The sequence below is a fragment of the Peromyscus californicus genome, unplaced genomic scaffold, assembly GCF_007827085.1.
Source record: "Peromyscus californicus insignis strain IS unplaced genomic scaffold, ASM782708v3 Scaffold_23__1_contigs__length_62951481, whole genome shotgun sequence".
Taxonomy (NCBI): domain Eukaryota; kingdom Metazoa; phylum Chordata; class Mammalia; order Rodentia; family Cricetidae; genus Peromyscus; species Peromyscus californicus.
Genome location: NW_026294534.1, coordinates 14410870 through 14437873, shown reverse-complemented (window position 1 = coordinate 14437873; position 27004 = coordinate 14410870). Strand labels below are relative to the sequence as shown.

Here is a 27004-nt window from a genome sequence, read left to right as displayed (position 1 = left end):
ACTGAAGAGGGAGGGCCCAGCCCGTGGTGGGTGGTGCCATCCCTGGGCTGGTGGTCCTGGGTTCTATAAGAAAGCAGACTGAGCAAGCCACGAGGAACAAGTCAGTAAGCAGCACCCCTCCAAGGCCTCTGCATCAGCTCCTGCCTCCAGGTTCCTGCCCTGCTTGAGTTCCTGTCCTGACTTCCTTCATTGATGAACTGTGATGTGGAAGTGTAAGCCAAAGGACCGTTTCCTCCCCGAGTTGGTTTTGGTTATGGTGTTTCATCACAGCGATAGTAACTCTGAATAGGACAGATCTCTTATCTCTATGAGTGTTTAAACACTCTTGTGTTGGCCTGAGTTGAGGTCCCCTAGCCTCTGGCAGCAGCTGGCATTGCAGCTCTCAGGCAGGCTTAGGTAGTGAGATTATTCAGTCCTTGATATCAAGCAGCCATTGTCACAGTTCTTACAGGAGCATGGCATGTCTGGGACCTTTGCCCCCAAAGGCTTGATGGCTCTCCAGATCTCTTGCAGCAACCAGAATCTTTGATTTTTATTCTCCTGCTCCTTATACCCTTCTTCAGCCTGAGTTCTCTGCCATCTCTATGTCCACTGCCACACACACACCCCAGCCCCTGTGCCCTGGCCACTCTCTTGACCTGGCCAGCCGCCTCTTCTCCAGTTGCCCAGCACTTGGCTGCGTTGTGCTTCTCCAGTTCGGCTGGGCGGCCATCGACTGCCCAGTTGTCCCCACGGCTTCTCGTGTCCCTCCCACTACAGTGTCTCTGCTGCAGCTTTCATCCTGTTACCGGTTCAGCGTGTGCTACGGAAAGTAGGCCAGAACCCAGTTTGTTCTTTCCATATACTCCTGGACCGGTATCCTCACTTGAGGGTGGCCTACAGGGGGTAGGGAGGGTGTCACACTTAAAAGGAAACTGACTCTTTGCCCAGCAGTGGATCTGGGAGGAATGAGTATGTGTGAATATGATTAAATTCATATAATAATATTCATATAATAAATATTATTAACATTAATACAAACTAATAAAAGTGAGGACAAAAGTAAACAAGAAAAGCCTCTTATTGTGATGTTGCAGTACCCAGGAGGCAGCCCAGGAGCTGGCTCTCCGCTGGCTAGATCAGAATTTGACCAGCCTGCTTACGTAGCTGGAGAAGGCGTGTGTGCACTAAGCACAAGTTGCCTGTCCAGTATCTCTCCAGTGGGATCATTTAGAGTTCATTAGGGCTTTGACATAAAGCAAAACAACTTAGCACAAACTATTTCAATAGCCCAGACCGTGTCTTTAGGAACCTCGGCAAGATTGTTGTGAGGTCTTCTCAGGCCATTTGTGGGGTGTATGAGATGGCTGGTGCCGGAACAAGGGTGGGCTCGCTGGCTATTTGACTGAAAATCCTTTTGCTCAAGGAAGCCAGGACTGAGGGCAAGTCTAGTAGCTGCCCCATCCCTCAGTGTTTTTGCTTATTTACTGGAGAGTGAACTTAGATGATGTACTTCTGAACTTATCACTGACTGCAACTGTGATTCCAGCTGACCTTACCATCTGCATCATGCCTCAGAAAAGTGGTTCCCTCCTACCTGTGTTGTGGCGTGGTCTGCCACTGAGCCACACCTCCGCCCCACTTTACTTTTCTCTGCTGGATCCTTAGTAGGGCTCTTTGACAGCCTCCTTGACATCTCAGAGTTTCTCTTGCCTTTTGGATTTAATTATCCTTTTTATTCTTTGAAATGACTCAAGCCAAACATATACTTATAGTTACTAACAGAGATTGGGGGGGTGGATGGGTGGGAGAGTGCTTGCCTTATGCTCAAAGCCCTGGGTTTAATCCTTAATACCACATTAAGTATTTTTTAAATAAGTGTGGAAAGAGCAAAATTCAATCCTATATTGCAAGCATGTTTTTCAAATGTTCACTGAGACTATGCTGTCATGTACTGTAACTTTTTCTCTGTCAAGAGCTTTGAGTAGAATTTATCTTCCTCAACCAACCATTTTCCATCTTTTCAATCAAAACCAATGCGTACTGCAGTCTTGCCTTGCTCCTTTAATGTGCCCCCAATTCCATTGTACACACATTGTCTTTGGGTACATGGAGTAAATATTCACCTATCATATTGTAGTAACATGTGCTTACCTGTTGTCTGCCAGGATTCTGAAGAACTTCAAACGATTCTTATTTTAATTTTTATCTTAGAATTGATAATATACCTGAAGGCACTTGTGAAAACATGCCAACCTAGTAAAATGAAGCTATCCCAACACAAAGCAATGTAAGAGGCAAAAACGTCTACCAATAATTGTTGCCGTTTTCTGGCCATCTAAACCCTTCTCTTCTCCAGGGATATTTGGTCTCTCGGATGTGTCTTATATGAGCTCTGCACACTCAAGCATCCTGTAAGTATATTGATCATCGTGTGAATCTTGAATTACTGAATGCATGTATTGGAAATTAACTTCTGAGAGAAAAAGACTAATGTTTGGTTTTATGATATTGTTTAAAAACTACATGGATAGCCAGGCATGGTAGCATGTGCCTGTGGTCCTGTCAACTCAGGGATTCAAGATGAGCATGAGCAACAGAGAGAGAACTCATCTTTAAAAAGCCAAAACCAACAACAAAATAAACCCAAGAGGTGGAGGCAGGAGGACTGAGAGGCCAGCCTGGTCTACATAGCTACCTTGTCTCCATGCTTTATTGAAAGTTGGACACATAGGCATCATTGCCTGGTATGTGCAAAACTTCCAAGGCTCCCAGAAGCAAACCATATGTTCAAAACAAACCATATTATTGCATAAATGTCTTGGATAAAGAGAGCCACTCTTAACATTTAGGCAGGAGTGGAATTTCTCTGCAAATCTCGGGTCCCAGAGACTTCAGACCAAGGTCAATACTGTAGGCAGGACTTCCCAAGGACAACTCGCTTGCCAACTCTTGTCTATACAGCTGTCTTCATTATTACTGTTGTTGTTAATGTGAAAGTTCTCACAGTTGGTATCTAAACAAAACCTGCACTCCATTGCCCCACCATCATGTTCAACATTATTATGTATAAATAAGTACTTCTTTCATACAACGGAAGACTTCATTGTGGATGAGTTTATGAGTAAATATTTATGTTATAGTATTTCAAAAAGCAAAAGTAAAATGTCCTGTCAGCATGATTACCTCTATAAAATAAACATTCTTGAAAAGATTATACAGAATTATACCTCTGAGTTGTGGAATTATACATATTTTCCTATTTATAACTTCCTATTCCTTTCAGTTTTTTTTTTTTTTGTTTTTTTTTGTTTTTTTTTTTTTTTTTGGTTTTTCGAGACAGGGTTTCTCTGTGTAGCTTTGCGCCTTTCCTGGGACTCACTTGGTAGCCCAGGCTGGCCTCGAACTCACAGAGATCCGCCGGCCTCTGCCTCCCGAGTGCTGGGATTAAAGGCGTGCGCCACCACCGCCCGGCTCCTTTCAGTTTTTAAGTGTAAGTAAATGGTATTTTGGTAACAAAAAATTAAAAATAAAGGAAACTTTTTTTTTTTTTTTTGGTTTTTCGAGACAGGGTTTCTCTGTGTAGCTTTGCGCCTTTCCTGGAACTCGCTTTGGAGACCAGGCTGGCCTCGAACTCACAGAGATCCGCCTGGCTCTGCCTCCTGAGTGCTGGGATTAAAGGCATGCGCCACCACCGCCCGGCGTAACTTTTTAAGCTAGTATTAAAATTAGGGACTAGGGGTGTAGTTCATAGGTAGATCACGTATCCATTCAATAAGTAGCACCAAAAACAAAAGCAAAATAAAAGTACTAAAAGTTTAAATCTTGTTTTAAGTAGCACAGCATCTCTTGGAGTAACTGCCTGAAGTTTCTACTATGACAGATAGGTGACGACAAGATGGGGCAGAGCACAGTGCTTCCGACTGGAGCTTAGAAATATTCATAGGCTGGGGATGCAGCTCAAAGGTAGAGCAAGTGCCTGGCATGCTCAAGGCCCTCTGCCAATGCCACACACAATAATAGACAGACAGACACACAGACAGACAGACAGACAGACAGAAGGTAGGTAGATAGGTAGATAGAAGATATGTAGGTAGGTAGGTAGATGATAGATAGATAGATAGATAGATAGATAGATAGATAGATAGATAGATAGATAGATAGATGATAGACAGCTTTTGTTTTTTTGTTGGTTTGTTTTGGCTTTCCAAGACAAGGTTTCTCTATATAATAGTCCTGACTGGCCTTGAATTCAGAGATCCGCCTGCCTCTGCCTCCCGAGTGCTGGGGTTAAAGGTGTGCGCCACCACCTGGCCAGCTTTTGTTTCTTGGTGTATTTCTTACTTTAATTACCAGTACTCAGCTTGTCTCTAATGTGGTATAATTATCCTTGTCCTTTCAGTTTGAGAGTAACAACTTACACCATCTGGTTCTGAAGATTTGTGAAGCATGTGTTGCTCCGATATCACCCCACTTTTCTCTTGACCTACAGTCCTTGATACCTCAGCTCTTTAAAGTGTCTCCTCAGGATCGACCATCTATTAATTCTCTTTTGAGAAGGCCTTTTTTAGAAACTCTTATTGCCCGATACATGTATCCTGAGGTAGGTTTGGAGGTGACTCTAGATTTTGGTGGAGATTTTGGATGCTAAGTCATTGACACATATATTTGATTTCAGGTCCATTCAAGAAGAATTCAGTCCCATGCTCATGTGCAGAACGCCGCTATCCGTTTTACAACTCACTGGGGAGGTAGTCCACGGTAAGGATCAGGTGACCATGTAACCAAAGAGCATCTGTGGTAGCTGGGAGTGTAGCTTGTTGGAACACTACTTATCTAGCTTGCACAATACCCCAAGTTCCATCCCAGCATCAGAAAAAATGAAATAATACACCCCAAATTCAATTCTTAGCAGGGCATCATCACCCCTGTGATCCCAGCACTTGGGAAACTGAGGCAAAAAGATCACAAGTGCTAGACCTACCTAAGCTATGTCTGACCCTGAAAAAGAAAAGCCCAAAGTTATCTTGTCCTACCCTGTCCAAAAAAAGTCCAAACCCCAACTCCTTGGGGTTAGTGGTGGTGCTCAGTGGTGTAGCACTTGACTAGCATGGATGATACCTTGGTTCAATCTTTAGCATTGAAACAGAAAGAGGAGTATCTATATCCTTATTTGATTAATAAGTATGACTGGGTTCCACACCACTGTGAAATGTGATGGTCTGAAGCTTTGCTGCAATTCCAGCACACTAACTGTGTGATGTTAAAAAAAAAGCATTTATTATGTGTGTATCATACCATGGGTTTTGACATATTGCTGCTATTCATGGGAGAAATTCCAATAACTATGAAGAATATGGGTAGTTAGAAAATATAAGTGTATGAACAGGCTAGAAATCATCTAGTCATGGGTAGAAGTGGGTGTCCCCAAGAAGTTGTATATCTATCTCTGAAGTGACCTGGGGAACTCAGCTCCTTTCTTCTGATTAGTCAGGAAACCTTCACAAAACATGACATGCTAGTAGAGATGCTTGAAGTGGCTAAATCAAAGCTTAATTTTCATTGACCTGAAGTGATGGGGGTCAGGAGGAGGATAGAGCAGAATATTCATAGATAGATCATGAGTTACTGTACACTCATGAGATGATGTCTATGCTATAACAGAAAAAGTGGATTGCCCATTAAGACTTACCTTACAAAGCCCATTGGAGCTGAAGCTTGATCTTAGACATAAGAAAAAGAAAATCATGTGAGAACCTAGATGTAACTCAGAGAACGCAGCTGGTGTTTTATGGGGGTGATAAGTAAGGAGAACAAGTCAATCGGGGTGTCAAGAATCCGCTGAAGGTCTGGGGTGCTCAGTGTGTATATGGGGGTGAATATTATTGAAGAGAAAGTACAAGTAGCATGATCTGGCTGTAGCCACATGTCTGGACTCCCAGAGAGTGGAAAATCTCTCGAAGGAGCGGAAAATCTCTCAAAGGAGTCTATGGTAGGGAAATGCAAGAAGAAACTGAAAATGAAGCAGGTCGTAAAGAGAATCGATGAGCTTCTTTGTTGTGTTTATTTTGACATGGTATCCATCTAGATTGAGAATGCTCAAGGAGGTGAAAAACCCCATTGTCTACGTTTGTAATATAGGGGGAAAAGACTAAATTTTAATGAAGGCCAAGGCAAACATACTAGAAAACATGCTTACTTTTCAAACAGCAGTGAGTCAGGAAGAGTGTTTCTATGGCTCTTATAAACACCATGGCCAAAAGCAACTTGGGGAGGCAAGAGTTTATTTGGCTTCCATGTTCCTGTCACAGTCCATCACTGAGATAAGTTAGGGCAGGACCCTGCAGGCAGGAGCTGAAGACAAGAACATGGAGGGGTGCTGCTTACTGGCTTGCTCCCCATGGCTTGCTCAGCCTGCTTTCTGACACATTCCAGGACCACCTGTCCAGGAATGGCCCACATCAATCATCAGTCAAGAAAATGCCCCAACGCCTGATTTTCACAGGCCATTCTGATGGAGGCATTTTTCTCAACCAAGGTTCCCTTTTTCAAGATGACCCAGTTTGTGTCCAGTTGATAAAAAGCTAAGCAGCATATGTGTGACCTGACAATCCATGCTCCTATAACTATATTTAACTACTTTGTCATTATTACGAGTAATTGTTTTGGTACAATGTTACCATTAATTCCTCCTTTGTACAAAAGTAGTTGTTCAGGGCTGGGGATAAAGCTCAGTTGGTAGAGTGCTTGCCTAACGAGATCAAGCTGGGTTTAGTTCCCAGCTCGGAAGAAAACAGATGCCTATCATCCCACACTCAGCAGGGAGAGGCAGAATCAGGAGTTCAGGACCATCTTTGGCTACATAGAAAGTTTGAAGCTAACCTGGAATACATGATACTCTTTCTAAAAAAATATAAAGTAAATAGAATTAAAATGTAGTTATTACTAGAAATATATAACAATACTAGAAACAGTTTTTTTCTATTAAAAATATGTTGTAATACTTCATCATTACTTTTCTTACTGGTGTAAAGTATCAAAGTCAACTGACTTTCTGTGAGACACAGCTTCAGTTGTTGAACTTCTGTCAATATTAATGGTCTGGAAAAATTTTAAAAACTTAAATTCTTTCATTTTTGGTCTTAAATGATTCTAATCCAGGGCTTTGAGCATCCTAAAAAAAAGTTAACTATAGCTAGTCATGGTGGTGCAGCCCTGTAATCCCTTCCCCTGGGAGACCGAGGCAAGAAGACTGTGAATTTGAGGTCCATCTGGGCTACCCAGAGACCTTGCCTTACACAATGGAGGGAGAGAAAGGGCGGGGGCGGGGGAGGACGCAGGCGCAAGCCTGACAGTGATTTGACCAGACCTAAGCAGGGCTGTGCTGGCAATCACTTTAAATGTTCCCACAGCAGTGTAGCATCATCTCTTCATTCATTAAGAGGGAAAAGAGGAGGACCACGCCCAGCTCTCTGGAGCTTCTGTGTGCCCGGAGCAGACAGGCAGCCATGTAATGGGGAGCAATGAGTTGTGGATTAGTCATCCCACAAAGCTGGAGAGAAGCCAGGTCTGGCTTTGTTTCCCTCCCCTCTCCATATCTGAGGTCAGAAAGACCAAATTCTGCCCTGGAGAAAGGAAACTCATTAGATTAGAGTCTTTCTGTCTAACCTTTTCAGCATCCCTAACTGAGGCTCCCCACTTCATTTTAAAATTAATCCTATCTAGTGTGTGTGCATGAGTGTGCATGGAGGTCAGAAGACAGTTTGCAAGGGTTGGTGTTCTTTCCACTACGTTGGTCCCTGGCATTGAACTCAGGTTGCCAGGCTTGGTGGCAAGCACCCTTACCCACTGAGTCTGCTCACAAGGAGCCGTCTCTGCTTTTGGAGATTTCTAGGCAATCTTTGCCATTTTTTGGTTTGCAGTTGCAAAACTCAAATATTCACCTATTTCTTCTTCTTCTTTGTGTGTGTGTGTGTGTGTGTGTTTTCAAGACAGGGTTTCTCTGTGTAGACCTGGCTGTCCTGGAACTCACTCTGTAGACCAGGCAGGCATCAAACTCACAGAGATTCTCCTGCCTCTGCCTCCTGAGTGCTGGGATTAAAGGCATGCACCACCACCACCCAGCTTCTAATCTTCATCTTTATCACCAGGTGTTTGCTCCAGGTCTCCTCATATACTCATTTTTCTTTCCTTTTAAAAAACATTTTATTTAGCCGGGCGGTGGTGGCGCACGCCTTTAATCCCAGCACTCGGGAGGCAGAGCCAGGCGGATCTCTGTGAGGCCAGCCTGGTCTACCAAGTGAGTTCCAGGAAAAGGCGCAAAGCTGCACAGAGAAACCCTGTCTCGAAAAACCAAAAAAAAAAAAAAAAAAAAAAAAAACCATTTTATTTATTTTTCTTTTCTCTTGATTCCAAAGCTTTTCTTTCCTGATGTTGCATTCTGTAACTTTGAACTTCAGACTACAGATGAATTATGAGTTCTATCACTGAGGAGAAAATCCACCCATCAAATTGGTACCTGAGATGATTAGTGAGAATGTCTACTCAGGTGCTGGAGTTCTGGAGCTGAGCATCAGAGCATGTGCCAATCCCCAGCACCACAAAAGATGAAAAGAAGGAAGGAAGGGGGGGAAGGGAGGAAGGGAGGAAGGAAGGGAGGAAGAGAGAGAGAAAAAAGAAAGGAAGGAAGGAAGGAAGAAAGAAAGAAAGAAAGAGAGAGAGACACACACAGAGAGAAACAGACAGAGACAGACAGACAGACAAAGAGGAGATTATGTTGAAGGGGCACATTCTTATTTTCTCAGGTCTGCTGCGTATCTTCAGAGGAGATTTGAAGCTCAGCAATATAAGTTAAAAGTGGAAAGACAATTGGTGAGTAAGACTCCAACTGGGGGAGTGCGCAGGGGTGTCCTCACAGTTTGTCCTCAGACATCGATGGGTCCAAATTCATTCTGCTATAAAACCAAGGCCACCCACCATTTACTTTCACATTTTTTTTAGAGACAGAATCTCACTATATAGCCCAGGACTGACCTGGAACTCTTTATAGCAAGCTGACTTCACGATCTTGCTGATCCTCCTGCCTCAGCCTCCTGGATGGGGAGTACAGGCATGGACTACCGGGCCTTGCTTATATCACTCTTCTTTTGAATTGTTCATCAGTTCAAGTTCTTATTCTTGCTATCACAGCCTGGGGCTGCTAAACCTCAGAAGAGCTGCAACTGACCAGCTCAGCAAATGGACCCAAGCCACAGCACAAAAGTAACTTAGCAACATCACCAATGGTTCAATTTTAAAATGCTGCTTAAATCATTTAATATTCCACTTAAGAAAACTCAGCTACTCACCAAGCACTCTCCCATGCAGATTGCTTCGTGATATACTTCTTGTCTCGAGTAAGTAGTCCAGATTAAACCAGAATATGCAAGGGTGCCTTATGAACTATTTCCTTTCATAAACAGGGTCTTCGTCCACCTTCTGCTGAGCCACATCCCAACAGGAGAGAAAAGCCACAAAGCCACAGGGACGAGACTCAACTCCAGGAGCTTCGGTACAGGAAGAACAGAATGAAGGACCAGGTTTAACATTCCCAGTTCTGTCCACCATTTGTGTGTGTCATGGTCCTTCACCCTGCAGCCTTTCTTGACATATGTCAGGATTGCTCCCAGCATCCCTGTGGACACAGAGAGCTGAGTTTATAAAGCATTTGATAAAGAGATTTTTTATTAGATCTTTTAGGACTATTGTAGTGAAATACAACAAAACAGGTAGCTTAAAACAGCAGTAGCATTGTCTTGTGCTTTTGGAGGTTGAAGGCCAGAACCAGTGTGGGCAGTCACGTGCTCGAGCCTAGAAGCCTGTACATAGTAGGGTTGCTGGCTTCTGGAGGAGGCATATCATCTTGGTTGTGTGTGTGTGTGTGTGTGTGTGTGTGTGTGTGTGTGTGTGTGTGTGTGTGTGCGCGCGCGTGCGTGCTTGGATCTGTGCATCTGGGGTGATGATGATGTTTAAAGTACTCTTGGTATAGATTTCTGGTCTGGTCTTTATCGGGTAGATGTTCAGTTCTTTGGTTACTGTTGGCTGATCTGAGTCCTAGCCAGGTGCGGAGGCCAATTTGGGATCTCTGGTAGAGAGCTGTTCTGCAGTTCAGCATGGGGTCACAGAGGAATGGAGATGGCCTAGAAGGAAAGGCTGAGAGAGGCTGTGGGGAAGAACAAGAGAGACCCTGGGTTTGCACCAAGAGGACGAGTGTGAAGAGGATGTTGGTGTTCTGGGAGGAAGGGTTCCTGTGGGCAGGCTGCTGCAGGACTAACGATAAGTCTGAAGAGATTTTAATGGAGGATAGGAAGAGGGGTGAAGGTCCCCTACCTGAGTCCCAGCCTAGTCTGGCAGCTTTGGGTTCCTGGTGGAGAGAGATTCTGTGGGTGGGCAGAGTCACAAAGGACTGGAGATGGCAGAAGGAAGGGCTGAAAGGTGTTTCCAAGAAGGACTAGAGGGACCCTGGGTCCACACCAAGCAGCCAAGTTCCTAGTGGTTGGGATTGGGCTGTGCTCACTTTTTCAAAAGGCATTTACTCATATTGATTAAGGGGCCCACTCTACCCCAGCATGACTTCATTTTAACTAATTACATCTGTAAAGACTCTATTTCCAAGTAAGGTCACAATCTGAGGTACTGGGTGATAAGACTTGGGTGTATGTGGTGGTGATGATGATGATGATGATGATGATGGTGGTGGTGGTGGTGGTGATAATGGTGATGAGTGAAGTCTCTGTCCCCAGGCTAGTCTTGAACTCTTGAACTCAAGTGATCCTCCCATCTCACCTTTCCATATAGTTAGGACTAAAGGTGTGCACCCCAGCCTCCATGCATCTTTTGAGGGGCAACATGTTCAATTAGTACAAAAATGGAATGTGCAGAGAAGCTGCACATAATTTGGAATTATAATAAACAAAGATCTCTGCCCCATACTTGTGTGTCCCTCCCAGGCTCTGAAGTACCACAGCCAAAGTGAGCATATCATTACATGTAGAAGCGACTGCTTTTGTGATGACTACTTATACTATGTGCTTCAAAAATTGTAGGCTATGTAGAGATTATTTTCAAGTTTTAAATTGGTTTTGTTTTTCAGGAATATTGGAGACAGCTAGAGGAAATCCGCCAACAGTACCACAGCGACATGAAGGAGATTAAAAAGAGGATGGGGAGAGAGCTGAAGGTGAAGTCACTCTACCAGAGTGAACATTGTTCTATCAATTTAATGGTGACAAAATGACCAGATACTAAAAGACATTTAATATCTAAAGCTAGGCTGGCAGCTTTGGGTTCCTGGTGAAGAGAGGCTCTGTGGGTAGGCAGAGTCACAAAGGACTGGAAATGCTGAAAGGTCTTTCCAAACACCAAGTGGCCGATTCCCTAGTGGATGGGAGTGGGCTGTGTATACACACAAACACACACGTGCACGCACACACACAAACATATATGCACACACACATGCATGTATGTGCGCATGTGCACATACACATGTACATTCACACATGTACATGCACATACACACACATGAACACACAAGGACACATACATATGGACACACACAGACATATACACACAGACACGGATACACACACACACATGGATACACACTCACACATACATACACGCACACACACACACACACACACACACACACACACACACACACAGAAACATGGACACATGAGGAGAACACAATCTCCTCATAGGAAATGAGAAAGAGGTGATCCTCCAGGTTTCTTTCTTTGTAGGAAAGCTGTCAGACCTAACAGAAGATCAGCATTATGGTTTACTAGAGGCCACACAGGATGATGACGGGATATGAGAATCTTAATTAGGAATCACTGTTGTTAAAAATACATACTGTCTTCCTCGTGATCAGAAAGCCAGTGTTTACTAAGCAGCTGCTTTAGGACAGAACTGGATTAGATGCAGAAAGTCCAAGATGAGTATAGGCTCATGCCTGTCAGGAGAGTGAGTGAAAATGGCCGGAGGTTATTAAAGTCAACTGTGAGCAGGGACTCCAAGTCGGTGTGGTCATGGGAAGTGCCACTTTTCCCTTTGGGGGATATTATATTAGTAATAATATATAATGATATATTACATTAGTAATGATTGTTAAGTTATCATAGGACATAATGACCTCTGGAGGACGCCTGTTGTCTTGGCTGGTCATGTGCGTGTGCTTGTGTTGGGACCTAGACATCTGGAGTTATGATATTTGAGGTTAATGATAAACCACATATAACATGGTGGTCTCACAAAACTATATTGTCTGATGTCCTTGCCACCTTAGTTTGTATAAGTATGTGCTATGATGCTCACATTTCTTAGGACATACTTCTTTGTTTATGAGACTGTGTACTGATCACAGTTGACATCACTCTTGAAAAGCCCACAGTGGTAAAAATGGAAACTCATCCTTCCATCTCTCAGGTTTCTAGACTTGCAGCAGATGGCCATCTCCTCAGGAGGTGACTAAGGTAGCCTGTATTTAACCTGCTGTGTGAAAACCACACAGGTATTCCAACACCGTGAATCCCCTCAGCATCCTGGATTGCTCCTTCTCTGAGGCCCGTTGGGCTCTGCGGAGGCCACCTAGCACCTCCTTGAATAGATCTGCCATGCTGCTGCAGCAGACCTGCCGCCTCCAGCCTTCCTCCACCACCGAGCGTTTGTGCAAAAATTAGTATAAGTGAGCACGAGCCGAGCTTTTCCAGTGCACCTTATGTATGTCCTATCACAGAAAATTCAATTACTCATCCAAAGTCACTTAGCAGTTACAAGGCAAGCTAAGAGTACGTCTCTGACACATCTGCTTCCTAGCAGATGCAGTTCTACTCAAAATACACATGTGAAATTATAATGAAACAAGACTGCTGTAGTCAAGCCTCGTAGGTGCATAGCAACAAGGATGAGAAGGCTAACTAGGAGGAAGGCTTCTGTGGAAGAGTTGATGGATGGCATGGGGGGAGACTGGACTGAGAAGAGGGATGGACTTTACATGGTCTGAGCTAAGTGGCCTGTGCTGGATGTAAGGGGTGTGTCTCTCCAGGGCAGAGCTTCGTCCATGGCGGGGAGCCTTGTGCTGCCATCAGCCTTATGTACTGCAGGTCTGCATCGGGAAGTCTGAGTCCAGAAAAGCTGAGCAGCAGGCATGCCTCCCTCCTTTTCTTTTTCCTACCTTTCTTGATTTTGGGTGCTGGGGATCACACTCAGGCTGTGCATGCTGCCAGGGCCAGCCAGCAGGCATTTCTAGAGTGTGTGAAAGAAGCATCTGGTGAATTTGGTCAATCCCAAGGTAAAGGAGGAAGAAAGAGGGCTTGGAGGGGTCTGTGGCCAGCTCTTCAACCTCTCTGAGAGGGACAGACGGTAAGTAGCCTACAGAGCCAAGCTCACTGACTGTGTGTAATCTGTATTAAAGGAGAATGCAGACCTCAGTCATAAAACCTATTTGGTGAAGAGGAGTCACCTGCCCTCCCGCCCTGATGCAGCTGAAGAAGAAGCCTTGGCACAGGTAGAGATGCTATTGCCAGGGGGGTGTGAGCTTCCCAGCTAGGGTGCTTCTGTCCCAGGGGTCAGGGAGAGGTCTGACCTCTTGCTGTGCCACTCAGTCCGGTGGGGACCTTACAAAAGCTCAGATGCTCTTTTGTCCATTCTCCTTTCCCGTTTCTCCTGGCCTCCGCCCCCTCATCACCCCTAGGCAGCTGCTCATGAGTTTTCTGTCACAGTGGACTAGTTGACATCTTCTGGACAAGAGCATGACATAGAAATGCCATCATCCCTTAGTGTCCCCTTTCATCCGGCTTCTGTCATGCGACAGGAAGCATTACTAGTGTTCATCTGTGTTGTTCATTTATTTATCATTCCTTGTCACACCGCCACTCTAGGAACTTCACCCTGCTCTTCCCACTGCATGGGACAGGTTTTCCTTGGACCTTCGACTATCCCTACTGTGTGGTGCTACACTAGTGATCTTAAGTGTGTGTGCTGCCAACACAAACTGACCCCAGGGGTTGTAATTGGAAGGCTCTATTGAACTGCTAAACTAATTTTTTTTTCTTGCTTATTCTAGAGAGGAGTAAAGTTTGAAATTAGCCTAGATAAGTGTATTTCTGAGGAAGACGCCATCCAAGAGAATGAGGTATGTCATTATGTACATATTGCCATGTTCAGCTATGACAAAGTGAGTCCGTCTTCAGGTTCGTGAAATTGTTGCACAGGCTGTAATGAGAATTTCCTAAATACACTTAGAAACAAGGTATCTGATGCGTTTTATCCTCTCATTAAAAAAAGATGAGACTGTTTCTTTGGATGGATTATTCCATTTTAATTTGTGTTTCTTTTATAAATGAGTTATTTTCCTGATCATATTAACTTTTTATTATTGCCAATAAAAGAGCATGGTATATAGCCAACAGTTAATATCTGAATTAAAAATCACTGAGCAAGTAACCTGAAAGTGTCATTTATTTTAGGTCTTAATTAGTTCTCACAACTTGGCAGCTGCCTGTGGGGAGATCCCAGTTGTGCTTCTGGGCTCCCCTTGCTGTGGCAATAAGTGCACATGTACAGAAACACCCAGGTTTCATCTTATCACTCGATTTTAATCCCTTTTATAATCTCAGCTTTCATTAGCACTTCCAACAAATGTCAATTCCAACATTAACGGATTTCTTTTTTCCATTTAATTTCCTCTGAATTCATCTTTTAGATTACTAGAAGTTAAATATGAACATCATATCTGACACTCATTTTGTTTGCGTGCTGCTAGAGAAGAGAGCTTACATGCTATGCAAGGAAAATTCTCTGCCACTAGCTGCCTGGACCCAAATGACCATTTTAGTATTGGTGATGGGAGATGAGGGGCAGTTTTAGGACCTAATCAGCTTGATTGTAAAGTCCGGGTGTGGTTGGTGTCCATGGTGTCAACTACTGGGGAGGCTGAGGTAGGATGCTTGCGTGAGTCTGGTCATTTCTAGAACACTGTGGACAACACAGTGAGGCCCCAGTTTAAGAAGAAAAATAAGGAAGCTGGAGAGATGACTCAGCGGTTAAGAGCAATAGTTGCTGGTTAAGAGCAATAGTTGCTGGTTAAGAGCAATAGTTGCTCTTCCTGAGGACCTGGGATGTTTGATTCCCTGTCCACACGACATCCCACAATCATCTGTAATGCCAGTTCCAGGGGATCCAACACCCTCTTCTGGCCATCTTGGGCACCACACACAGAAGCGGTATACAGTCGTACATGTAGATAAAACAGTCATACACATAAAAGAAAAGTAAATGAATCTTGAAGAAGAAGAAGGAGGAGGAGGAGGAGGAGGAGGAGGAGGAGAAGAAGAAGAAGAAGAAGAAGAAGAAGAAGAAGAAGAAGAAGAAGAAGAAGAAGAAGAAAAGCATATTATGTTGGATACTGAGAGCAGGGCATGGATAAGGAAACGCTGAGGTGAGTAGTGTGATTCGGAAGATAGAATACCTGGGTGAAATTGAGTTCTTCCATGATCAGGCAGGCTGCTATGTGCAAGAAGAAATGGAAACATTGCTGCTTCTGTCTCAGTCAAAATGGTTTCACCTTTAAAACCATATGGAGCCGGGCGGTGGTGGCACATGCCTTTAATCCCAGCACTCAGGAGGCAGAGGCAGGCAGATCTCTGTGAGTTCGAGGCCAACCTGGGCTACAGAGTGAGTTCCAGGAAAGGTGCAAAGCTACATAGAGAAACCCTGTCTCGAAAAACCAAAAGAAAAAAAACTATATGGATTTGTTCATATATGTGTATCTATATCTCTCTATATATTTATATATCACCATGTAGCTTGAAAATTAATATTTAGGAACACACATATTAATGCATTTAACTCCCAATATGGCTTTTTCTCATGAAAAACTGTGAAATTTCTTTAGGCAATGGATAAACTAAATGATACCTTGAGCTTTGAAGATGGCATGAAGTTTCAGGAGTGCAGAGCTGTAAAGGACCATGAAAATTACACAGACAGAGCCTTTGAGGAGCTCTGTGGCCCCGAAGCAGGTACAGATTGCTTGCAAGCAGTGGAGGAAAAGAGCTTTTCATTCGCAGTCTCTCCACTGGGCTCCTGTCTCCTTCCCTGCACACACCCTTCATCCAGCATTCCTTCCTGCCACACATACACACATGCACACACACACACACACACACACACACACACACACACACACACACACACACACACACACAGAGGCAGTTCTACCCACTCCTTCTGCAGTTTCAGCACTTCTAGGAATGCCACACTTAGGGGTCTTTCTCAGTACCTGCTCCCTGGGCAGGTGTGACAAGTACCACAACCTCAGCATGTGTCCTCCTCCTTCCCAGAGACCTTTGCTTCAGGACAAGGCCATTGCCAAGGTGACAGTTCCTTCTACACACCTAGGGCAGCTCCTCCTCAGAGACACCTCTGAACTTTCCTCTGCCCCCATGCCTTCTGCTGCGAGGTAGGGTTCTATCACCCTTGAGCACCGTGGTGACATAGGAAACCATGAAAAACCCGGGTTCTGGAGCCAGTGGCAAGCACTGGAGTTTCCGGTCATGGGGCATTTCTTCTTTTGCAGGTTACTTTCATGTTCTGAACCCCCTTTTCCTCTTCGAGGCATGGGGAATAGCAGTAGTAATAACCACACAGGGCTGCTGTAGCAAGAAGAGTGACGTATGATATGTACAAAGTGCCTGATAAATGATAGGTGCCTGATAAATGATCTTCCCTTAATTAAAAAAGGGATTGATTGATTGCCTTTATACATGTGTGCCTGCATGGGTTTATGTGCACACTTGCATGAAGGTACTGGGGGTGGGGGCAGAGGCAGATCCCCTGTATCTAGAATTACAGGAGGTTGTGAGCCACCTGATGTGGGCTCGGGAGGAAGCCAGAGTCAGAGCAGCCGGAGACTGAAGCAGCTCATCATATCACATCCACACTCAGAAGCCGATGGACCTGTTACTAAGTCCACTCTCTCCATTCTGTTTCTACAGTCAGGGCCCAACCTAGAGAGCTGTGCTGCCCACAGTGTGTGCAGAGTTCTCCCACATCAACCAAGGAGAGGAAGAAAGTCTCCGACAGACGTGCCCACAGGCCACCCAGATCCAGACAGTCCCTCACTGAGACTCGTTTTCCACTTGATTCATTATATCAAATAGACAATTAAAACTAAGCATTGCATTAGGAAAAGCATGAAATCTGATCCTAAATAATGGTACAACAAAACAAAATGTTAAAAAAATCATATGTAAAATGTTACATATTTGAAAATGAAGTAAAAGAATTATATATATACTTTAAATAGGGACGAACTGGTTGTTCAAAACACAAAGACACTGGGGTGGCAGTACACACTTGTAATCTCAATACTCGGGGGACCAAACTGAAAGACCAAGAGTTTAAGGCCAGTATGGACTGCACAGCAAGTTCACTACCTCAAAAACCAACCAAAAATAAAATCACTAAGTAGATAAATAAATATTTTAAGATGTAGAAAATATCACAGAATAAAAGAAATTATTAATAGATATGACATTAGTAATGAAAAACTTGGCTGAATATGGTGGCTGACACCTATAATCCCAGTAATTGGGAGGCTGAAGTGGGAGGTTCAGAAGTTGAGGCCACGTAGCAAGATCCAGGATCAAAAGGCCAAAAATTAATAATAAAAATATTTTTAAAGTATGGTATTAAGTTTCATGAATAGTATAATTTAATTCCTTAATTTTTCAGTTAACTCTGTGTATGTGCCACGTGGAGTTCAGAGGGCAAGTTGGAGGAGCTGGTTCTCAGGTGGGTCTTGGGGATCGAACTCAAGTTGGAGGAGCTGGTTCTCAGGTGGGTCCTGGGGATCGAACTCAAGTTCTCAGGTTAGGCAGCAAGCCCCTTTACCTGCTGAGCCATCTCACCAGGCCTGCTTTTTAACGTAAGAAAATGGATTTGGGATTAGAGAGATGGCTCAGTGATTAAGAGCTCTGGCTGTTCTTACAGAGGACCCAGGTTCAGTTCCAAGCACTACGTTGCTGCGGGCCGCAGGAATATATATATAAGAACTCAGCTGGTTATGGCTAAGTCACTACCTGGAGGGATCAAGGAATTCCTCCAGAGGAAGCCAAATTCCAAGGAGTTTTTAGTGTTACTTGGCTTGTTATATATCAGCTGTATTCTGTTATGAAAATCATGTGTGCCTTCATAGTTTTCCCAATTGACTTTTCCCTAAGAAGGGCTAACAGTGTGGACTGATCACTCTCTGGACATACTCATTCCAGGTATTTGGAGAACAGCCTCGGGAAAGGCTTTCTCTGGAATCAGATTATCTCCCTTAGCCACTTTCAAGGACTAACAGTAACAACAGTCCACATGCAAGTCTCCTGATTTAAGGTAAATTCCACAAGGAGACACCACCTAGGTCAGGTGGACGTTAAGTAATAGCTTTACCCTCCCTTCTTACAGCCTTACTAACTTTATAGACCTCTAACCCCTTACCTAACCACTTCTAGGAATATGTAGATATGAAAGCTATGCTCAGCCAGAACCCCAGTTCAAATATCATCATTGGAAGCATCAGGCCAGGTCCATCCCCAGATGGAGGAAAGATACCTCTGTACTCTTTTTTTTTTTTTTTTTAAAAAGATTTATTTATTATGTATACAGTGTTCTGTCTGCATATACACCTGCAGGTCAGAAGAGGGCACCAGATCTCATTATGGATGGTTGTGAGCCACCATGTGGTTGCTGGGAATTGAACTCATGACCTCTGGAAGAACAGCCAGTGCTTTTAACCTCTGAGCCATCTCTCCAGCCCATCCTCTGTACTCTTTAAGAACAGACTTAAGCATCCAGACAACCCGTTTGAGAAGGCCTGGCGGATGTGCCAATTAAGCTTAACTTCCTCCTTTCCCAAATCTTACCTCTAGTTCCAGATCTCCCTTTAACAATCACCAGAGAGGCATCTAGCTGTACACAGGTTGCCCAGCAACTGAGCATACTTTCCCCAACCCTGCAGAAAAACGCAGATAGCTGGAACAGATATGATGAGCCACAGGAAAAAAAGAAGGCAGTTTTATTTTCTCCCATTGACCTAGCAACTTACAGATTCTTAACATTTTCTACCAATCACGTTTAAGATTATAGTTGAGCACATAAGATACCTCTTCTTAGATATTACCCAAATTTAGCCTTTAGTTAATTCATTTCCCCATTGGTCACTTCCCTTTTGGGTGGCAAATGATAATTAATGGTTATTGCTCCTCTATGTGATTCTTATTTCTCTACTCCTCTGACCCTGGAAGCCTGGCTTTGCACTGCGAAGAGATTACTGCTTGTAAGTGTATATATACTGGGACTCCCAGGGCACGAGAGGACAGAGAGATGGAGAACAAGGAGGTATAAGGAGGATTTTGACCAGAGAGTACGTGTGGACAAGATGGAAGATGAGGAAGAGTCAGATGAGGAAGTACTAGCTGGGTAAGAACAAGATGAAAAGGACCTAGATGAGGCAGAATTAAGATGAGAGAATTAAGATAGAACTTAGAGGGAGCAGTAGATAAATATAGAGAGAAATCAGGCAAGAAAGGAGCTAGGCACGAGAACAGAACTGAAGCTGTGTATATAGGATGTTATCCCAGAGGAATTAAAGCAAGTGGACTGTAGAGCCCTGTGTGCTGAGATTCTATTTCCTGACAATAGTCCTCGCCGTTCGTACTTCTCTCTCCTGAGCCCCTGGGATGTGTAATATTAAGGCTGGTCCCTCTAATATTATACAAGACTACATGACAGTTCACAATGGTCTGTAACTCCAGTTCCATAGGGTCTGACTCCCATCCTGTTTCTGACCTCTGTGGGCACCAGGTACACAGAAAAACATGGAGGCAAATACCCATACATATAAAAGTGAAAAAAAATTACAAAATTAAAAAAGAAAATGGCTTTGGGGCTGGAGAGATAACTTGGCAGTCAAAAGCCTTTGGCTTTCTTTTAGAGGACCTTAATATAGTTCCCAGCAACCACACTAGGTGGTTCTAAACCAAACTCCAACTCCAGGGGATCAGATGCATTTTTTTGGCCACCTGCACACACATGTACACAAATAAATAATAAAATAAAAATGGATCTGGGCATGGTGGCTCTTGCTTGCTGCCCTAGCATATGGGAGGTGAGGTATGAAGATAAAATTGCCTTGAATTCCAAGCCAGTCTGGGACAAAGAAAGGAGGCACATTGGGGAGAGGGAGAGATTGAAAGGAAATAGAGATTGCATTGTTACAAACAGTCACATGAGAATTCTCATAGATGTCGCAGGGATTTGCCCATTCATGTATTTCCTTAGGCCTTAGTTAAATGGATAATCAAGCATTAATGGTAAAAAGCTGTGTGCACTGTCAGCCTTCTGTGTTGGGTCTGTTAGAAGCCCAGGTTCTGTGGCTTGAACATCCTACTCTTGGGTCCCTGGGCTGGTTAGTTTTCTGTCAATTCGGCACAAACTGGAGTCATCTGGGAAGAGTGAGTTTCAGTTGAGGAATGGCCCCTATCAGGTTGGCCTCTAGGCGAGCCTGTGAGGCATTTTCTTGACCAATGATTGATGTAGGAGGGCCCCACCCGTTATGACATCCCTGGGTTTGGGGAGGTAGAGGAAAGGGAGCTGAGTGTGAGCCTGAGAGCAAGCCAGTAAGCAGCACTCTCCCATGGCCTCTGCTTCGGTTCCTGCCTGGAGTTCCTGCCCCGACTGCCTTCATGATGAACTGTATGCTGTAAGATGAGATAAACCCATTCCTCCAAAGATTGCTTTTGGTCATGGCATTTGTCACAACAGAAAAGTAAACTGGGACAGTCCCTAAGAATTGTTCGGTGCTGCTGTTATAGTCTGGCTGCGATGGAACTAATGGGTTATTTTCTTACACCCAGAGGGTCTCTTTCAGGACATCATTGCTGTAGAGAACAGGAGGCAGTGGGATGCCAGAGCACCTCAGACTCTGCTGCAGATAATGGCAACAGCAGATGTCACCTCCCCCTGCCCCACCATGCCTGATGGTGAGTCTTTGGTCAGTTATTGTCAACCAGCGGCAAGGGGAAACCAGGGCCCGGCACAGCTGCGCTGCCAGCACACACTGATTGGAATAGTTGTCGCTTCCCAGTCACTCAACATTTTCCACAGACATTGTTTTGGCCGCACAAGTATCAAGTTGAGACTTGTCTGCTAGTTACCCTAGCGGTCGATGACTCTGGTCATACAAAGTCAAGGAAGAAAATTGCACCTGCATCTTTCCTGAAGGGAGGGGTGTGAAACAAGCGGGGAGTCTACTTACTTCCCCGAGCCACCTTAATTAGCCTTGTCATTTCATCGATGATTTTTTTTTTCCCTCAGCAATAAAATTGGTCTTAGGGTTAGGGATACAACTCTGCTGTCAAGGGCTTGTCTAGCATGCAGAAGGTCCTGGGTTCAAGCTCCAGAAAACTCAGGTGATCATGTTTATGCAACAAGCAGATTTTACTCACTTAGTCATTCCCCAAACTCTTGGAAGTTACCTTAATAAGCAGGGAAGGTTTTTATTGCTCACTTCCTTGTTCCTCTTCATTACTTAACCCTGAGAATGGGTTAAAATTTAAAACTGTGCTATAAGTTGAATCCATGTCCTTGGATTCAATTACTCCCAAATGGAAAATATTCAGAAAAAAAGCTTTCATCTGTGCTGAACACATACAGATGTTTTCTTGTCATTGTTCCCTAAGCAGTACAGTATAACAATGATGTAATCTGTGCTGAACACATACAGATGTTTTCCTGTCATTGTTCCCTAAGCAGTACAGTATAACAATGATGTAATCTGTGCTGAACACATACAGATGTTTTCTTGTCATTGTTCCCTAAGCAGTACAGTGTAACAATGATGTATGCAGCGTCTGCATTGTGCTGTGCTGGACAAATCATCTAGGGTTGATTCAAAGCTTATGGAATAGGCTGGAGAGATGGCTCAGCAGTTCAGTTCCCAGCACCCAAATATGGAGGCTCCCAACCCCATGTAACTCTAGTTGTGGGAGACCCCAAACCCTCTTCTGGCCTCTTCAAGTACTGCAACCAGACACATAAGCCTACACCCTCACACGTATCTACATAATTACTAAAAATAATAAAAATTAAATCTTAAAAATAAAGTATGCTGGTAATTAGGCATGGTGGCACATGCTGTAAGCCCAACATTTGGAAGGTAGAGATGGAGACCAGGAGTATCAGGAGTTCAAGATATCATCCTCAGGTACATAGACAGTTCAAAGTTAGCATGAACTACATGAGACACGGTCTCATCCCCCACCCCCTATAAAAGTCTGTGAGAAGGTGTGCATAGGCTTTATGCAAATAGTACCTATTGCCTGTAAACAATTTAGTCATATATATTTAAAAAATCTTTAAATTATATATCCTTGTGTCTGTGTGTGAATAGATGCATGTTCGCACAGTGCCTGTGGAGGCCACAGGCATAGCATCTCCCTGAAGCTGGAGTTACAGGTAGTTGAAAGAGACCATGTGGGGAGCAAACTTGAATCTTCTGCAAGACAGCAAGTGCTTTCAACTGCTGGACCATCTCTCCGGCCCACATGCACAGATTTTTACACCATTGGATGGCCTGCAATTAATCTGCTCTGGGTGCCAAGGGATAAGTGTGTATCACTAAAATGAGTTACTGTAAGTGTATGAGCTGATTTATAATTCAGTAAGACATCTGAGGGTGAACTCAACTTAAAAATAAGCACGTGGAAACTTACCACAGTTCACAAAGTAAAATGTGACTCTCTTCTCATCAACCTGTGACAAAAAGGCAGTAAAGTTGTTTTTTTATACTGGTCTCTTTATTAATAAAATGAGGAATGTGATTAAATCCATGGTTCTGACATTCTGTGGTCTTATAAAAACTGAAACAAAGAAGCATCTTGATTTTTGCTAATGCAGTATCCTTTTCAGATGGCCAAGTTATTGTGATGGAAGGTAGTCCAGAGAATCGGAAGCCATGGTGGTGTGATGTGCCAGGGACCCTGAGTGCTGTGACGGCAGCACATGCCCGCAGTAGCCCATTGTCTGCCAGTGGAGGGGAACCTGGTATGTAGTTCATTTTTAATGAAGCTATTATGCCAATGCTTTATGAATGCAAAAAGGTACTAACCATACATCTGGCTTGGAGAGAGAAGTGGGAACGTGTCTTCTTTTGTCTGATTTGCTCTAATCAAGTGGTGTAACAAGTGACATGAACGGGGTGGTGGTGGCGCACGCCTTTAATCCCAGCACTTGGGAGGCAGAGCCAGGCGGATCTCTGTGAGTTCGAGGCCAGCCTGGGCTACAAAGCGAGTTCCAGGAAAGGCACAAAGCTACACAGAGAAACCCTGTCTCGAAAAAAAAAAAAAAAAAAAAAAAAAAACCCAAAACCAAACCAAACCAAAACAAAAACCCAAAAAACCAAAACCCAAAAAACAAGTGACATGAACTTCCAAGGACAGAAGCATAATTTTGTGTAGCATTTGAAGGTGACAACTGATGAAAAGGACTGGCACCCTGGGATGATAACCTAGCATTGCTGAGCTCTGATAGGTTACAGTGGACTGACTTTATTTTCCTATGCGTAGTAAGAATGCAAACCAAAACAGTTCATTTTGTTATGTTTCCACTGTTTTTTGTTAAAGACTGTGTGTCACTATGTAGCTCACTATGTATGGATGGTTGGATGGCCTGGAACTCTTTACTATGTAGACCAGGTTGGTCTTGAACTCACAGAGACCCATTTGCCTCTGCCTCCTGAGTGTTCTTCATTTTTAAAGCAATACCTATCCCCTCTTTCTCGTCAGAATCTTTTGTTGTCCAAGAAAACATCCAGCTTATAGGTGCAAGTGATTCTTCTGCTTTTTGAGTAGCTGGGATGACAAGCACACATCATTAAATACAGCTACATTATATATTATATGTTATATACTATATGTAAAACTTTATATATATATAAAACATGACACACACACACACACACACACACACACACACACACACACACACACACACACACTGTGCCTGTGCCTCATGAGTGCTAGAATTAAAGGCATGCACCAGCACACCTGACTATCTATATTATATTTTTATTAACAGATTTTCTTATTGACTCAAAATGGCTATTATATAATTCATCTTTGTTTAAACTTAGATTCATTACTAAGTGATTTATTTTCCACTGAATCAAAATATAATTTTCTCTGTTACAGTTTAACTTTTTCCTAGGATGTTTACATCTATGTTATTGTTTAACCTTTTCCCTGGGATATTTACACTAAATCATTCTGGGGAAATCAAGCATAGGTCAGGCATGGTGCTGTAGGTCTTTGACCCTAGCACTTCAGAAGTACAGGCTGGAAGACCTATGTTTGAGACAGCCTGAGTGTTAGAAATGGGTTCGAGGGTTCCAGGAAAATGGCCACATGATCCAAAGTATTTCAGCAGGGCAAAAAGTTTTACTTCTGCAGAATGGTGTGTAGTCCTGTCAACCAAGCAGGCAAGCACACACAGCTGGGCCCTGATGGACTTTTATTCTGAACACAGAAGGAATAAAAAAACAACCAGATATAGATAGTCTAATACCTGACAAAACAAATTTAAAACCCAAACTAATCAGAAGAGATAGAGAAGGACATTTTACACTCCTTAAAGGAAAAAACCTGAGGATATTACAGTCCTAACATGTGTGCACCAGAGAGACACCCACTTTCATAAAAACAAATGCTATTAAATCTAAAGTCACAGATTGACTCTGACACAGTGGTATTGGGAAACTTCAGCACTCTTATCGGTCCAGACAGAAACTAGAGTAATGGTGGGGCTAAATGACACCATAAATCAACTAGATCTTACAGACGTCTACAGGATACTCCACCCAAACACTAGAGAATACATTTTATTTATTCTCAGTAGTCCACGAAACTGTCTGCAAAATCAACCACATATGAGGACACAAGGCAAGTCTCAACAAATTTACAGAAGAAAATTGAAATAACATCCTTCATATTATCTGACCACAAAGGAATAAAGCTGGGTTGATACCCAGCTTTATTTGTATTAATACTGGGTATTAACCAAAGTTAAATCAAATAGAATAGCAATAGAAAGAACAGAAAGTACACAGACTCGTGGAAAATAAACAATATACTAGTGAATGAAAATTGTGTCAATGGAGAAATCAAGAAGGAAGTTTAACACTTCCTAGAACTGAATGAAAAAATGAAACACAACATGCCCAAATCTATGGGACACAATGAAGCATTCATAAGTACAAAGTTTATAGCACTAAGTGCTTGCATCAAAAAACCTGTGGAGATTGAACATTAATAACATAATGTTAAACCTGAGGGTCTTGGAAAAGAAGAGCAAATAACACTCAAATGGAGTAGATAGGAAGTGATACTAACAGTCAGGGGCTGAAGTGAGTGAACACAAAACAACAGCAACAACAGCGAAGTATAAAAAACATCAATTTAAAAAAGAGCTGCTGCTTTAAAAGATGATCAAGATTGGCCAATATACTTTACCCCAAATAACTAAAACAGAAAAAGAACACCCAAGTTAATCAAAGCAGAGATGAAGGGGAGACATTACAACAGACCCTGAGGGAATTTAGAGAATCATCATGTACCATAAAATTCTATACTCTACCAAACTGGAAAATCTATAAAAAAGAAAGGAAGAAAGAAAGAAGATGGATAAATTTCTTAATACATATGACCTTCCAAAGTTAAATCAAATTGAAGTAAATAATTTAAACAGACACATAACAGCCAATAAGGTGGAAGCAGTAATAAAACTCTCCCAACTAAAAAATGCTCAACCCAGATAGATTTTTTCAAAGATTTTCAAACTTTCAGACCTCCAAATAAGAACTAACAACACTACTTAAATTATTTCATAAACTAGAAAAGGAACACTTTAAAATTCTTTTTATGAAGCCAGGATCACCTTGATACTCAAACCAGGCAGATATCCAATACCACACACACACACACACACACACACACACACACACACACACACACACACACACACACACACACACACACACACACACACCAAGAAAGAAAGAAAATTATTGGCCAAGTTTTCTAATCAACATAGATGCAAAAATTCTCAATAAAATACTTATAAACTAAATTCAAGAACCCATCAAATAGATTATCTACCATGATCAAGTTGGATGCATCAAAGAGATACAGGGATGGTTTAATGTAAGTAAATAAATAAATTTAATGTTGGAGCCAAGGCTTGTGCCAGAAAAAGAGACTAGATTAAAAATGGAACAAAGGGAGTGGTGGGACCCCTTCTCAGCTAATCCTGCAACCAGTGAAAGGAAAAAGCCTAAGGAATTTTTCTGCTCCTAAAAAGAAATGATAAAAGCTTATGCAAATGTCATACAAGGAGGGGGCCATACCCCATCCAAGCAGGCGATTGACCTTGGTGTTTTGTCACAGCAATAGAAAAGTAACTAAGACACCAGACAAGATCTTGTACAGCCCAGGCTGGCTTCAAACTCATTTCTCCTCCTGCCTCCGCTTCCCGAGTGCTGTGAGTCCTCCTGGCAGATGTTACCATGCCCAGACCAAGATTATTATTTACGATAATAAGAATGAATACAAAGACTCGGTTGCAATGATGAAGGTGTATATGTGTGTACTTCCAGTTTGCTCTGCAGGCCACATCACTATGTGCATAAAGCACAGATAGACACTGGTTTTACAGAAATGGAGAAGAATAAGGATGGTTCAGTTTTGGCAAGTCTTGAGTTTTGATACTCATACTTTTCTTAAAATTTCTATGCAACCTCCAAATGGGGTAATTTTGTCTCTTTCTGTCTGACCCTTATTGATACTCATTTTTTATGTCTTCTTGTGTTTTCCATTACTTTTAGTACAGTGCCAAATAAATGAATATTGCACTAATTGCTTTTCTCATCACTGATACTAAA

General features: G+C 43.0%; 1 protein-coding gene across 6 annotated transcripts in view; it reads left to right on the top strand.

Annotated features, from left to right (window-relative positions):
- The window catches only part of Nek5 (NIMA related kinase 5), a 54870-nt gene that overhangs the window by 18174 nt on the left and 9692 nt on the right, over positions 1–27004 (top strand). For 3 of the 6 annotated variants that reach the window (XM_052751784.1, XM_052751783.1, XM_052751788.1), the window contains 12 exons: positions 2339–2393; positions 4382–4582; positions 4658–4740; positions 8784–8850; positions 9441–9557; positions 11111–11197; positions 13436–13528; positions 14087–14155; positions 15917–16043; positions 17758–17862; positions 20928–21053; positions 22981–23115. In XM_052751784.1, coding sequence (XP_052607744.1) covers positions 2339–2393; positions 4382–4582; positions 4658–4740; positions 8784–8850; positions 9441–9557; positions 11111–11197; positions 13436–13528; positions 14087–14155; positions 15917–16043; positions 17758–17862; positions 20928–21053; positions 22981–23115 — 1265 coding nt within the window. The remainder of the gene's footprint in view (positions 1–2338; positions 2394–4381; positions 4583–4657; positions 4741–8783; positions 8851–9440; positions 9558–11110; positions 11198–13435; positions 13529–14086; positions 14156–15916; positions 16044–17757; positions 17863–20927; positions 21054–22980; positions 23116–27004) is intronic. The other 3 variants (XM_052751787.1, XM_052751786.1, XM_052751785.1) reach the window with 2 other exon arrangements.